This window comes from Melanostigma gelatinosum (genome assembly GCF_949748355.1).
Source record: "Melanostigma gelatinosum genome assembly, chromosome: 19".
NCBI lineage: Eukaryota > Metazoa > Chordata > Actinopteri > Perciformes > Zoarcidae > Melanostigma > Melanostigma gelatinosum.
The window spans coordinates 1,116,301-1,128,818 of NC_136652.1; the positions used below are offsets into that span (position 1 = coordinate 1,116,301).

Genomic DNA, 12,518 nt, shown 5'->3' on the forward strand with positions numbered 1-12,518 from the left:
CGGCAACTCTTGGCTCTGGTGGCAGAAGCCTTGCTGATTGAGAGAGAAAGCGCGAGAGGGGGGGGGGTGGAGAAAGAGAGCAGGCGGGCAGGCAAGACACCTCCTCCTCCTCCTCCTTCTCGTCCAACAAGCACAGGTCCGATGTTTCCTAGTGTCCCACAGTGTCGGGGCTACTTCTTGTTGACTCACACGATGAAAGCGGCTCTGCTTGAGAGGACCCCGCTTTTGTGTGTGCAGACTATATGCAGCCTGTGTTTTTCTTGTGTGAGTGTGTGTGTGGCTGGGGTTGCCTCCGTGGAGTGGGACGGGATTCAAGTTCAAGTGCGTCCGTGACGACACCACAGGCGCGTGGAGGCTGCAGACAACATAACACATGGACACTAGCGGTGGCTCCCCTTAGCTCAGAGATGGCCTCCATACAAAGTAATTCACTCATCATCATTACTTATTTCAAAGGCAGTGTCACTGTCTGCCTTTTGAATCAGTCTTCCACCCAGATCACTTCTCTTCCTGTCAAAGGTGCTCCAATGGTCATTACATCCAAAAGATGTCCAAGAGTCTGATCATGTTTCCCTTTTCCTTCTTTGTGTTAAATACGTTAACTGATTGGTAACTCGTTCTCTTTCATATAACGCTGAAAAACCAGAAAGAAAGACAATTTGTCAATTTTTAAACATGGAATTAGGATCAATTTTGGTGGTGGACACAGGAATTAAACGCATCCTACTGACTATGCAGCAGTCAGGGCTGGTGACATAGTATTGCACCATGCTAAAGACTACATGGTGGGCAGGTGGCGAGGTCAAGGGGTCAAACAAACACAGGACTTTCAACTAGAGAGCGGCGTTCAACATGGCGAGGCCCAAAGTATCAATGTGAGGTGACGCGGTCGTGCCGGCTTTCCTAACGCTCTGCTTGGTTGCCTAAAGCTAACTGTATGTAGTTATTTTAAAGCAATGTTTCTCATTAACCAAACTTTTTGTTGTTGCGTAATGTCATCCCAACTGACAGAAACACAAGTCATGCTGAGCAACGTAAAGAAAATGGACAATTTATGCTGCTCAGCACGAAAGCAATAGATTTCATTTCATGACGATTATTATAACTGTTGTGAGACCAGTCGCACCTAGATCAGACTAGATGAACCCTACCGGTCATTCTGGGTTCAAAGGTCACCTTTAATTCAGATAATTAGTACTTATTATGTTATTGTGACATTCCATGCTGTGTAAATGATCTAATAACACTATTGCACATGATCAATATAAATATGGACACTGAATCAGGGGGGGCAGGCTGCATCTTTGTTGAGGGATAATTTAAACATGTTGTGAGGCAACAGTACCCTCTGTTGGCACAGTAAAGGACACATTACCAAAGCGTTTAGGGGGTGAAAACATAACACTGCCTTTCTACACTTTATTCTTATTTTTAGAATGGAGCCTCCTTAATTTGCTGTTTACACTATTCAGAATGTGAGAGAGTCCTTAAAGAGCAGAACCGGTTCACTCAGAGCCAATTAATGGCACTAATGGGCAATCATTCCGCACATGTATCACTGTATTCATTTAGATCAGTGTATGCACAGATAAGTGCCCTGTGCAGGCTACAGCTCAGCTAACAACACACTCACGTCTGTTTCTCCACCTCACCATACATTCCTCTCTGCTATAATTCGGTTGAAATACATTGTTGAATACAAATACAAAGCCTAATGCAGCTATTTAAAGTTGACACTATTTCCTGGGATCAGGCGGGAAGTGTGCAGATATAGCAATGCATTTTATAGTCTGCCATTAATAAAACATGGTGGGCAATTTTAAGAGCATTAGAAGTTTGATTGCTTCAGGGCAGGCCTCGGGGACTTTCAGGACAGTAATTATTTATATAAATGAAATGTCATCTCAACTCTGGCTCAAGTAGAGATAACATCAGCACACTCCACATGGAAACACTACAACACAACAGCTATCTTTCACAGATGGGTCGAGCACGTTGTCAAGCATGTTGCTTTGACTGGAGCGCATCAATTCGGTATGTGATATTACCGTACATGAAATGTCTTCGTTTTCGCATCGGGCCAAGAGAGCAACAGCAGTCATGGACATATCGGATGCTGAAGGAGAACATTATCCTGAGTTCACACACTCGCTTGCTATCCCTGCTGGCTGCAAGCAGCTCCTTGATCCTTACCCATGGGTTTCTCAATAATACATCAACGTCTCCATTATAGCGTGTATCTGCTGGCTTTGGGCAAAGGCTGTTTAAACTGGGTTGCACAGGGCCAATATACCAGAAATGCCCTGCTTGTGGACACAGGAAAGGGTTTAAGTCCAAAGTGTTGCCTCTAAGGAGACATGCATCTCGTGTGGCGAGTGCCATCACTGAATCTGAGATACCCACACACACTGCAGGGCAGTACACACACAAGAGATGAGGAGATGCTGAAATGAAAGTTGTGTCCAAGTAACAAGAGACATTATGTGGACATTTTAGGTCTTTTCCCAAAATGACACAGGATTTATCATGATTCCACACACTCATAATTTATGTTAAATCATAAAAATGAGCCCAAGGACAAAGTAGAAGTAGGGAAGCTCTTGCACATCAGTGGACAATACATGCAGCTTAACTGGCTTTGACTCTGGGTCACAACCTTCGTCGCATCCTTTTATCTTCTTTACTCCCTAGACTACATACCAAAACTACATAAATGTCAAAAAACAGACCAACATATATGAGAAAGAAACTGCACTGAACATAATAGCGTTTTTAAGAATATAGAAAGGATTACGTGTTGAGTTAAGTAGCAGGCATTGTGATGCGTTCAACCACAACAGGAGTGACATAAACAATGAGAGGTCCACTCCAGGACAGCTCAGGGTAATATGAATATTGCTGTGGGATTTGCTCATAGTCGGTGCTTCATTATGCAATGTTTAATATTAATAAAGAAAGTACAAGTATATATTATTTATACGCTGATTTACTGTGGTGTGGTGTGTGTGTGTGTGTGTGTGGACTTGAGTGACAGATTGAGATGCTCCCTTGCTACGGGCAATACAACTAGACAAGGCTCTTACTTTTCTACAGGACACATCCTGACAATTTCTCCCACAGTTAAGAGGATTTGTCCGCGCACAGCTGACTATATAATGCATGCAGATTCCAAATTTAAATTTGGGCGAAGTAAATGATTCAATGCTGGCTTTCCTCAGTAGTGAGGCTGGGAGGGGAACGGAGAGGGCACAAGATGTTGAAAGTACTCTCTACAATCTGGGGCATTTGAAGCAAACAAAAGCGATGATGATTAATTACATGAGCTCTTGTTCATGTCACGTTTAAAAGAGTGAAGGGAGTGATCATATTTTTTCATATTTATCATAAATTGCAATCATTAAATCCATATTTATAAGATTATTGAACTGTATTTTTACCTTGCTCTGCAAAAGATGCTACAGCAGTAGGTTTTCTGCATTTTACTGCATACGTGTATTTAAAGGATAACAAGAGTTCTGACTTGACATATGAATAAAAGCATCGAATAATTCTGGTTTGAAGAACTCAAAGCTACTCAGTTTAATTAATGGTCAATAATGGCTGTAAGACATCAACTGTAACTTGTAAAACAAGGCAATGTTTTGTGGTATTAAACTCTCAGTCACATTCATCTGATTTTTGGAATGACACAAATAAAAATGTGGATCTTCAATCAGACATGAAAAGTCTCATTCTCATCCATCACCTGGCACTATGAGGTTTCAGAAAAGTCTGATTTATTTAATTTATAAAGATAAAAAGGTTGTTGATAAACTCAAAAGATAGAGGGAAATTCAAAGAGCTCTTTAACAAAGACCACATCTCAAATGAGATTGAACTGGTCTGCTAATAGACCGCTTTGATAAAAGAGTGCTGCTGCTTTTGTGATATATCATTCTGTTATGCCACTGCCTTTTAATCATGTGTTTTTCAGCCTTCCACAAATGATTTAGCACCGCTGCATCTGTGTTTGATAATTATATGTTTCTTTATATTTAGGGGCACATTTCTATCAATTTATATTGCCTGCTCAAACCAATGAAGAAGTTAGCAGTATCGTCGTGCTAATTCGGTGAAATTCTTCCTCGTTGTTTTTGAAATCCCTATGAATGTATTCATTGTGTCATATATGTATTACCCAGTGAAGGAGTATGAATGAATCTTCTGTCTTTTTAAACAGGTGTGTGACCAAATCCAGGCTATAGAGCAATCATTCAAGATAGCATCTTCAATTTGTCGTAGAACTGTATACATTTTGTTATTTTTTCATAGACATTGTACTGATTGTTCAATTGAGTCATCTGGTCAAATCAAAGACTGTCAAACATCCAGTGTATTGCCCAACTCCAAGAGTGATTCATTGTCTCCCTCTAGTGGATATTATTGGGAAAAACATGTTAAACATACAAGAAATCATGAATTCTTCACATGCATATCTGGATTGGGCTTTCCAGTAGCAGCAATGCAAATGAAAGCGTTGAATGAATGAATACAGAAGAGGAAAGGTACATCTGAAGTACAGCAATCAGACAGATACACGTCCTGCGTGATGACGTCTGCAACAGTCTGTGACGTCCTCCATAATGGCGGAACCCTTGTTACAATGGGGGCTGTCGTGGATCACTTGTTAGTCAACTTCTGGTGAATAGCTGCGGATTATTGTCACAGCTGTTTGTTTCGGGTGGTTTACTCTGAAGGCTTCATGTTAAAGGTAAGAGTCGTGTTCCATTACAAACAGACTACCGGGCTGAATGGAACGTGTCCTCGGTGTTCACACCTCGCGTGAAGCGAGTCCGCTAGCTGAGACCAGAACATCACCTGTTTTCACGCTATGTAACTCTTTATTTCAAGGTGTACTTCTTGGTAGCCTACCCGTGTAATGAACGGACCTTCCCGGCGTAATGTTACCCCTTGGTCTACACATAATCGACTAATTCCCATCGGTAGTTATTTGGTAACGTTAGCTCCACGAAGCCAACTTTAAGTTGCCATTGCTGCTAGCTCGGCTAACATTATTGAATGCTAACGAGGAGTTAGCAGTATCGTCGTGCTAATTCGGTGAAATTCTTCCTCGTTGTTTTTGAAATCCCTATGAATGTATTCATTGTGTCATATATGTATTAGTGAAGGAGTATGAATGAATGGAAGGCGTCATGACAAACATTATGTAGTGTCTGTCTCCTCTGTTCTGCTCGTCTAACATCTTCAAACGGTTCGTCTCCATCAGTACTGTTCCACAGTAAGACTTCACACAGGTTAGTTTGAACTCTGAACACCCAGCGTTTACAGTCGCGCTTAATTAAAGTACCTTTACACGTTTACATCTTCGGTACCCGTCTGGTAGCTCAGTTCTCCGGGTTGCCAAAGTGAATAGCACCTCTCTAGTGAGGATAACACGCACTGTCTTTGAGTCCTGCTGCTCTAGTCTTCAGCTCTAACTCTGGATCCTGGACCCTGTCTCTGTGTCCCTGTATCAGTCCAGTGCAGCGGGTCCATCCACCGTTGCCTCTCCTCAGCCAATGAAGGAATTCAAAGAGAACTTTTCAGGCCAAGTGATTCTGGACCACATCAAGCCATGCTGGTACTGGGACAAGAAGGACTTAGCCCACACCCCCTCCCAGTCTGAAGGCCTGGACCCTGGCACAGAGGCCCGCTACCGGAGAGAAGGAGCCCGCTTCATCTTTGATGTGGGGACCAGACTTGGCCTGTATCTTTGATTACTTTGAATACTAAAAGACAAATGAATATCTGTGTTAAACCATAAATCAATTACATTTGTTTTAATTAGTCCGTAATGCAATCTAGTAAATGACAGACAAAAGACATGACAGCATCCACATTTGCAGAAATGAGACAATGAAGATACTGTGTTGTGTTAATGTGTGGCCTTTTCTTCAGTCAAAGTGAAAGTCATTAAGCCATTAGTAGCTGTTGAAGAGGTAGACTTTCTGTGATATCCTTGACTGTCATCAGACACTATGACACACTGGCCACTGGCATCATATATTTCCACCGCTTCTACATGTTTCACTCCTTCAAGCAGTTCCCCAGATATGTAAGTCCAGTTTGACCTATTCTCACCTCTTCCTTGAAGTGGATTAAATGTGTGGGATTAATGTTGAGTTTCTGTCCCAACAGGTGACCGGTGCTTGCTGTCTGTTCCTGGCGGGGAAAGTGGAGGAAACCCCAAAGAAGTGTAAAGACATCATCAAAACAGCCCGCAGCTTACTGAATGATGTGCAGTTTGCCCAGTTTGGAGACGATCCGAAGGTGCCGTTTTCTTTCATTTTGACTCTGTAGTCTTGGGACGTTCTCTGTTTACACTGGTCAGTGGAGGTTCACAGACGAGGTCTCAGTCAGGGAGTTTCTATTGCACACAGAGTACAGAAAAGAGTATTGTTTACTCATTCAAAATCTTAAATCTCTAATCTCATGTTAAATCCTTTGTAAACTAGCTTTACAGACTACTGACATAGTATGTTGTTGATGGCATGCTGCAACCTAATTCTGATTACGCTACTGCAGCAAACAGCTGTAATGTCATGTGTAGAACTGAGTCCCTACGACTTGCCAGGTGTGGCTGCTGGTTTTGGTAAATAAACGCATGTCTCAATTAGACTGGGTAACTTCTGTCAGTATGGACATGCTAGACACTCGATTGGTTAGGTTCTCCACAATTCAGTCATTGGTGTCATTTAATGGAAACCATGAGTACAACTAGACGGAGGGAAAAAGTGCTGAACTACCTCCTCGGTTATTTACCTTCCTTTAGTCCTAAAGGGTCCACCGATCAAAAGAATCAAAACAGTTTTTCATAAGTACTATTCAAAGCTGTGAATCTTGTCATGTGAAGTCTGTTCTTTACTCTCTTCTTCCTGCATCGTGTTGTTGGGTGTGCTTGTTTGTTGCTGGCTGACAAATAAGTGTCCCCAACTTTTCCTGTTTAGTTTTCACCTGCGTTCCTTCTCTGTATGCTGAACAGGCGATGAGCTTTAAGAGGATAAAGAGAGGTGTTGTGTCGGTATGCTGGCTGCCATAAAACAAGCTTGATCTTATTATCTGAATGCCAGAACCCCAAGAACAAAAGCAAAGTATTCTATTACTGCAGGATACAGTGATGCTGTTTAAAGCTACTGGTGCGTATTGTAGATGTGCTGTAAAGGCTCCAGGTATGCCAGAGTTTAAGAGGTTGAAAAGGTGGTTGGTTCTCTGGTCATGAGTCGTCCCTCAGTCGTGTTCTCACTAACTGGGGTGTTTCTTTCAGCAGGAAGAGGTGATGGTGTTGGAAAGAATTTTGCTGCAGACCATCAAATTTGACCTGCAGGTGGAGCACCCGTACATGTTCCTGCTGCGCTACGTCAAGCAACTCAAAGGTGAGATGGGATGAGAATGGCATTAGATTCCATACAGAGGGTGCTCATTTGTTGCTCAAGGAATTTAGAAAGCTTATGACTCATTTTGTTCTTGTTAAAGGTGAGAAGAACAAAGTGTGCAAGGTGCTACAAATGGCATGGACCTTTGTCAATGACAGGTGAGCAGGTGGCATGTGAAGTCTCTGTATTACAAAGTGATGTGCGTTCTTTCTCAAACTCAATGAGTATGCTAGAGGTAGACAGAGGACTGACCGTATGTGTCCCTGCAGCCTGTGCACCATGCTGTCTCTGCAGTGGGAACCAGAGATCATTGCTGTAGCTGTCATGTACCTGGCCGGCCGCCTCTGTAAGTTTGACATTCAGGAGTGGACTGCCAAGCAGTCGTCACGCCGCTGGTGGGAGCAGTTTGTGCAGGACGTCCCAGTTGAGCTGCTTGAAGGTACTCATCAGAAAGCCATGACACGACCTGCCTCTCCTATGACATTTGTGTTGTTTCCTTACAGACTCATCTCAACAAAAACACCTCTTTGTCTTCCAGACATCTGCCACCAGATCCTGGACCTGTACTCTCAGGGAAACAAGCCCATCCCTCAGCAGATACAGGAGAAGGAAAGGGCCGCAGCTCCTCAAGTCCCAATTCCTCCAATCCCACAGGGACTACCACCAGCCCCCAACCCTCCCCCCCCCCCACCAAAGAAGACCTCCCCTCAGGGAGGCAGCCCTGTACGCCAGCTCAAACGCTCACATGTGAGTATTCACTTCATTCATACGTCAACATCACCAATCTCAAAGTGAGGACTGAGTATTAGTGTTTTTATGTTTATTTCTTTTTTCCAGACATCCCCCAAAGATGAACCAAAGGCTCCAGGTAACACTTCTGCCCGTGTGTTTTAAAGACATTCATAACTTGTAAACCACTGAAACGCCTCCCAGAAACGTTAGCTAATGATCATGACTTCAGTTTAGATGAAGTCCTGGTGATGGTACAGACGAATACTGTAGGTTCTAAAGTGCTTGGGATTAGTATTTTGCTTGAGGGTTTTACGAATATTGAAGCCGACAGCAAAGTTCCCTAATGCATTCACTGAACTTAAAAAGCCTTTGCAGCGTCTTGACTAGTTTGTTTCATTCACAGAACAAGTTGGATCAAAGATTCCCAGACTGGAGAGCCCCATGCCCCCTCTGCCTACATCGCAGCCTCCCCCAGGTAAGAATGGACTGTTTACCCTACCATCTTCCTTCAGTCTAATTTGTGAGTCAGTTGGAGTGATTTTGAGTACAGGTATGTGCTGGCATCCTCTGAGCTGAGCTGCCCTGACCCCCTGCCTCGGACTCGAGCTTAGAAAGCAACCCAAAGTCTGTAGTCCTCTAAATCTGCTTACATAAGCAGCAACTCGTCAATCCATTATGTTTCCCAACACACGCAGACTCCTAACCTCTCCCAGACCAATCTGATTCGTGCTTGAGCCTGATAATGAGATCTGCTATGTGGCTGAAGCCTGGCAGTCTGGGAATGGAGAGGTTATGTGAGATCACGGGGAATGAGTGGCCCCGTGGTTTTTACAGGAGATGAAATGTTAGAAACCAAATCTCTAACAAGTTGTTTTCTCCTCCCTCACCAGAGCGCAAAGCCCCAGCTCCAGCCCCCCCCACGGAAGCAGAACCATTAAATGAAACTGCTCCTCCTCCACCGCATGCTCCGCCTCCACATAAGCCCCCTCCCCTCCCCCATCGCCCTCCTCCACCTCCGCCCTCCAACTACATCATGTCCACCACCAGCTCCTACATGTCCGGAGAAGGCTACCAGAGCCTGCAGTCACTGATGAAGACAGAAGGTCCCTCCTACGCCCCGATGCCGCCCAGCTATGCACCTCCAATACCGCCATATCACCCCCACGTCTATCCCCCGCCTGCAGCACCCCCTCCAGGCCCGCCACCGCCTCCTTCTACCTACCCACCACCCAACTTGGCGCCAACGTATCCGCCACCAGGCTACAACAGCTACCCTCCACCTCCACGCATGCCGCCAGGCCACGTACCCCCTCCAGTTATCGGACTCCCGCCTGCTGGGTACCCCCCACCCCCCGGTCCCCCAGGACAGTCACAGGTGCCCCTGCCCCCTCCGCCTGGCATGCCTATGAACCATGGTGGGTGGATGAGATGAGAGTGAAACAACAGTCCATGAACTGAATGCGTGCAGCGCCACAGCTGGGGATGGAAACACCAGGATCTTGTTGTTGGGCTTGTACTAATAGAGGGACAGATTGTTGTCTTCCAGTGTGACTTCTGTTGAGGAGGGGCTTAATGAAGGCTTACCAAGAAGTAGACTTGAAAAGTGATGTCTGGACAGGCTTGTTATGAGAACCTGAGCTGACAGACTGCGGTCTCCATGGCTCACTGTGCACAGGATGGTACTTCGTGTAGTTCCAGGATCTTGTAACAAACACTGTCCACTCTGTTGTTTTTCTGGAAATGTAACTACAAATGTTAGCATCCTAAATTTAGTTTTGTGACTCACTCTCCTTAGTTGTGGGGTAATGAAATGTATTCTGTTTTTGCTTGACCTGTTGGATAGACCAGAGGTTGACTCATATTTCTTTCTGGGTGTGAACACCCTCATCATGTCTTGTCCTGCATTTTCCAATCATGCCCGTGTCTTGGTGCCTGAGTGGCACTTAGTAAAATAAAGACCTGCCTTTCCTACTTTGAACTTCATGTGTCAACCAGTATAAGAAGAAGAGATGTCGATCATTATGTACAGCAGTGGTGTTCATCTGTACCTCTTATGAGTAGAACATACAGTAGATTAAACTGTAATTGAAAGCTATTTATATGAAGTAGATATAGATCGATAGATATTCATCCCCGGGGGGAAATTAGTTTGTAGCAACAGCAATTTACAGAGTAAAATATAACTTATGGAATGCCCAATATATACAGAATGATAAAATAACAGAGCAGATATTGAATTTTGACGGAATAGATTAATAAAGAATTAGATCAAATAGAATAAAAATACACAGTATATACAATGACTAGAGTGGTATTAATTAAATTAACAGCGAGGTAAACAAAAGTTATTAACCCAAATCCAATTGTTTATCCATTTCATTTAGCCAACTGTTTAACAGTAGTCATTACTTGTTTATTTCAACTTTTTATGTATTTGAAATATGAATAAGTGGTTTAAATATGTAACCATTTATCTTTTGCTAACGTTTCGACCATTATTCTCCCCCACAATGCCATAATGTTCAGCCTCTTACAGCCGACACCATAAAGAACTCAAGGCAACAAGGAAACCCTGTTACAAGTTGCACATACTCAGACACTCGGTGAGGGCAAAGGAAACCCCACCACTTTCTTAACCTCAACCATAGTGTTCAGCTGGTCAGACATCGAGGCCTACTAGTGGTGCAAGCATACTGTTCAACAGTTCAACAAGCAGTAGTATTGGGCGTTTTGGGTCACAGTTTCTGGTTTGGGTTGCACATCAGGGAGAAGGAAAACAACCATTTCCATTGTGTTTGAACTCAAATAAATAAAGAGATTGATAGTAATAAAAGATAATTCTATAGTCCAGGAAGCCAGAACACAGATTTTATACATGAAATAAGACAGGCTATTTAAAGTTACTGTGAGGAACTTCAACTAGTTTTGAAACAGTCTCAACTTACTGAATGCACTGAAGCCGTTTTTATCTTGGTGCCACCAGGTTGGATTCTGCATTAAATCAGCTGAATGATTTTAAATCATGCAGTTCACTAGAAACTCCTTCAGATCTGACTCTAGTGGGTCTCTGGCAGTGACCAGGCCACTGCCGACAGACACAGATCTGGATCCGCTGCAGCCTTGACCTGCAGTCGGAAGCTCCAGCAGCAGGACAGCTCCGAGTCCCGCAGCAGCGTCTCCTCCTCCAGGAGCAGAGCTGCTCCTCCGGCCCGGCACCACGCTGCTGGAGACACAGGCTGTATCGCTGGACCCGCTGGAGGGAAGGGAGGCATGGGAGAACCAGGACTGAGAGGGGCAGACTGTCAGACCCTGCTGCAGTAAAATGAGAGGTTTTCTAAAGAGTCTGGTGCTCAGAAACACGACCACAGGGAATGCCAAAATAACCACAAAATGAAAGTTCCTTATAAGTCTATGTTCAGATAATTGCCTCTTCCACCTTATCGAATAAATAGCAGGCCTGTATATTTAATAGTGGTGCAATGGTTCAACAAGCCCACGGTTTAGTTTGTACGCCATGGAAGGGTTCATCTTTTCACGGTTCGGTTTTGTATCCCTAGTATTCACACACTAAAGCAACCAACGCACAGGGCCCCTTTACGCGTCTGTATGAGGTGCAGGCTTTCACGGAACTATGTGAACCCCTCTTCATCATTAGACGCTCCGAGAAAATGCTTCAGGAGTGTGATGACGTAATAAAGATGGAAAAACTCGACAAAGGGAAGAGGGAGTGATGGTGAGCAGGTCAAGCAACCAGGAACGGTGTTTGTCTTCCAATTGTGAAGTTATTTCGTCAGTAAGGTATATTAGTGATGCGTTTTCTAAAAACTTTTATGTTCTACATACTTATTTTAAGCCCAACCCTGATATTGTCTTAAATGGTTTCATTGCCTAAACCTAAGCAACTGTTTTGGTTTGAATTCACAACGTTATCCATGCGTTTACTGTGACCATGCACGAGGTTACAGTGTGTTAGAAAGTGTCGCCAAGAGGTCTGGCAAAGTGGGAACATGTTGGTAAAATAGTGCATCAAAACAGTAACACTTTCCCTCTGAAAGGACACAACAATCAGACCCCAGGTGAGAAACCAACCTCCAAAAGCAGAGACCAAAGCACACAGCCGGACTAATCAGCTGTGCACTGGGCACTGTAGCACCTAACAGACACACACATGAGAAACAGACTGACAGGGAAAGGCTGGGCCAATCACACCAATCACAATTCTATTCTTTTGATTCCAGTTATGTGTATAATTGGAGTTTTCCACACAAAGGAGCCCTGGTTTGGAATCACTCATGTGGGACACAGAACCTCAGAGTTTTACTTCCAGCTCTGTACCAACAGAGGGCAGTCCAGCTCATCCACTGAAGAGAAGAA

The 12,518-nt window shown here is 44.0% G+C and overlaps 1 protein-coding gene across 3 annotated transcripts; it reads left to right on the plus strand.

Moving 5' to 3' along the window:
* Window positions 1–4,611: 4,611 nt before the first annotated feature.
* On the plus strand, window positions 4,612–10,109 carry ccnk (cyclin K). Of its 3 annotated transcripts, none has more exons than XM_079290401.1 (11): window positions 4,612–4,750; window positions 5,517–5,746; window positions 6,013–6,094; window positions 6,178–6,309; window positions 7,304–7,412; window positions 7,513–7,570; window positions 7,682–7,851; window positions 7,951–8,159; window positions 8,250–8,280; window positions 8,548–8,619; window positions 9,035–10,109. In XM_079290401.1, exons 1-11 carry the CDS (start codon window positions 4,742–4,744, stop codon window positions 9,574–9,576), a joined length of 1,644 nt encoding a protein of 547 aa, XP_079146527.1. In that variant the 5' UTR covers window positions 4,612–4,741; the 3' UTR covers window positions 9,577–10,109. The 3 variants fall into 3 exon arrangements, with proteins under 3 accessions (XP_079146527.1, XP_079146528.1, XP_079146529.1); XM_079290402.1 differs by having other exon boundaries at window positions 7,307–7,412; XM_079290403.1 differs by having other exon boundaries at window positions 4,628–4,750; window positions 5,527–5,746.
* The last annotated feature ends 2,409 nt before the right edge of the window (window positions 10,110–12,518 follow it).

Excerpts from the sequence above, each read along its gene's own strand:
- ccnk (XM_079290401.1), top strand. Across the intron at positions 5,747-6,012 it reads GTGGGGACCAGACTTGGCCT|ACACTATGACACACTGGCCA; the intron begins GTATCTTTGATT and ends GACTGTCATCAG. Across the intron at positions 8,281-8,547 it reads AGATGAACCAAAGGCTCCAG|AACAAGTTGGATCAAAGATT; the intron begins GTAACACTTCTG and ends TTTCATTCACAG.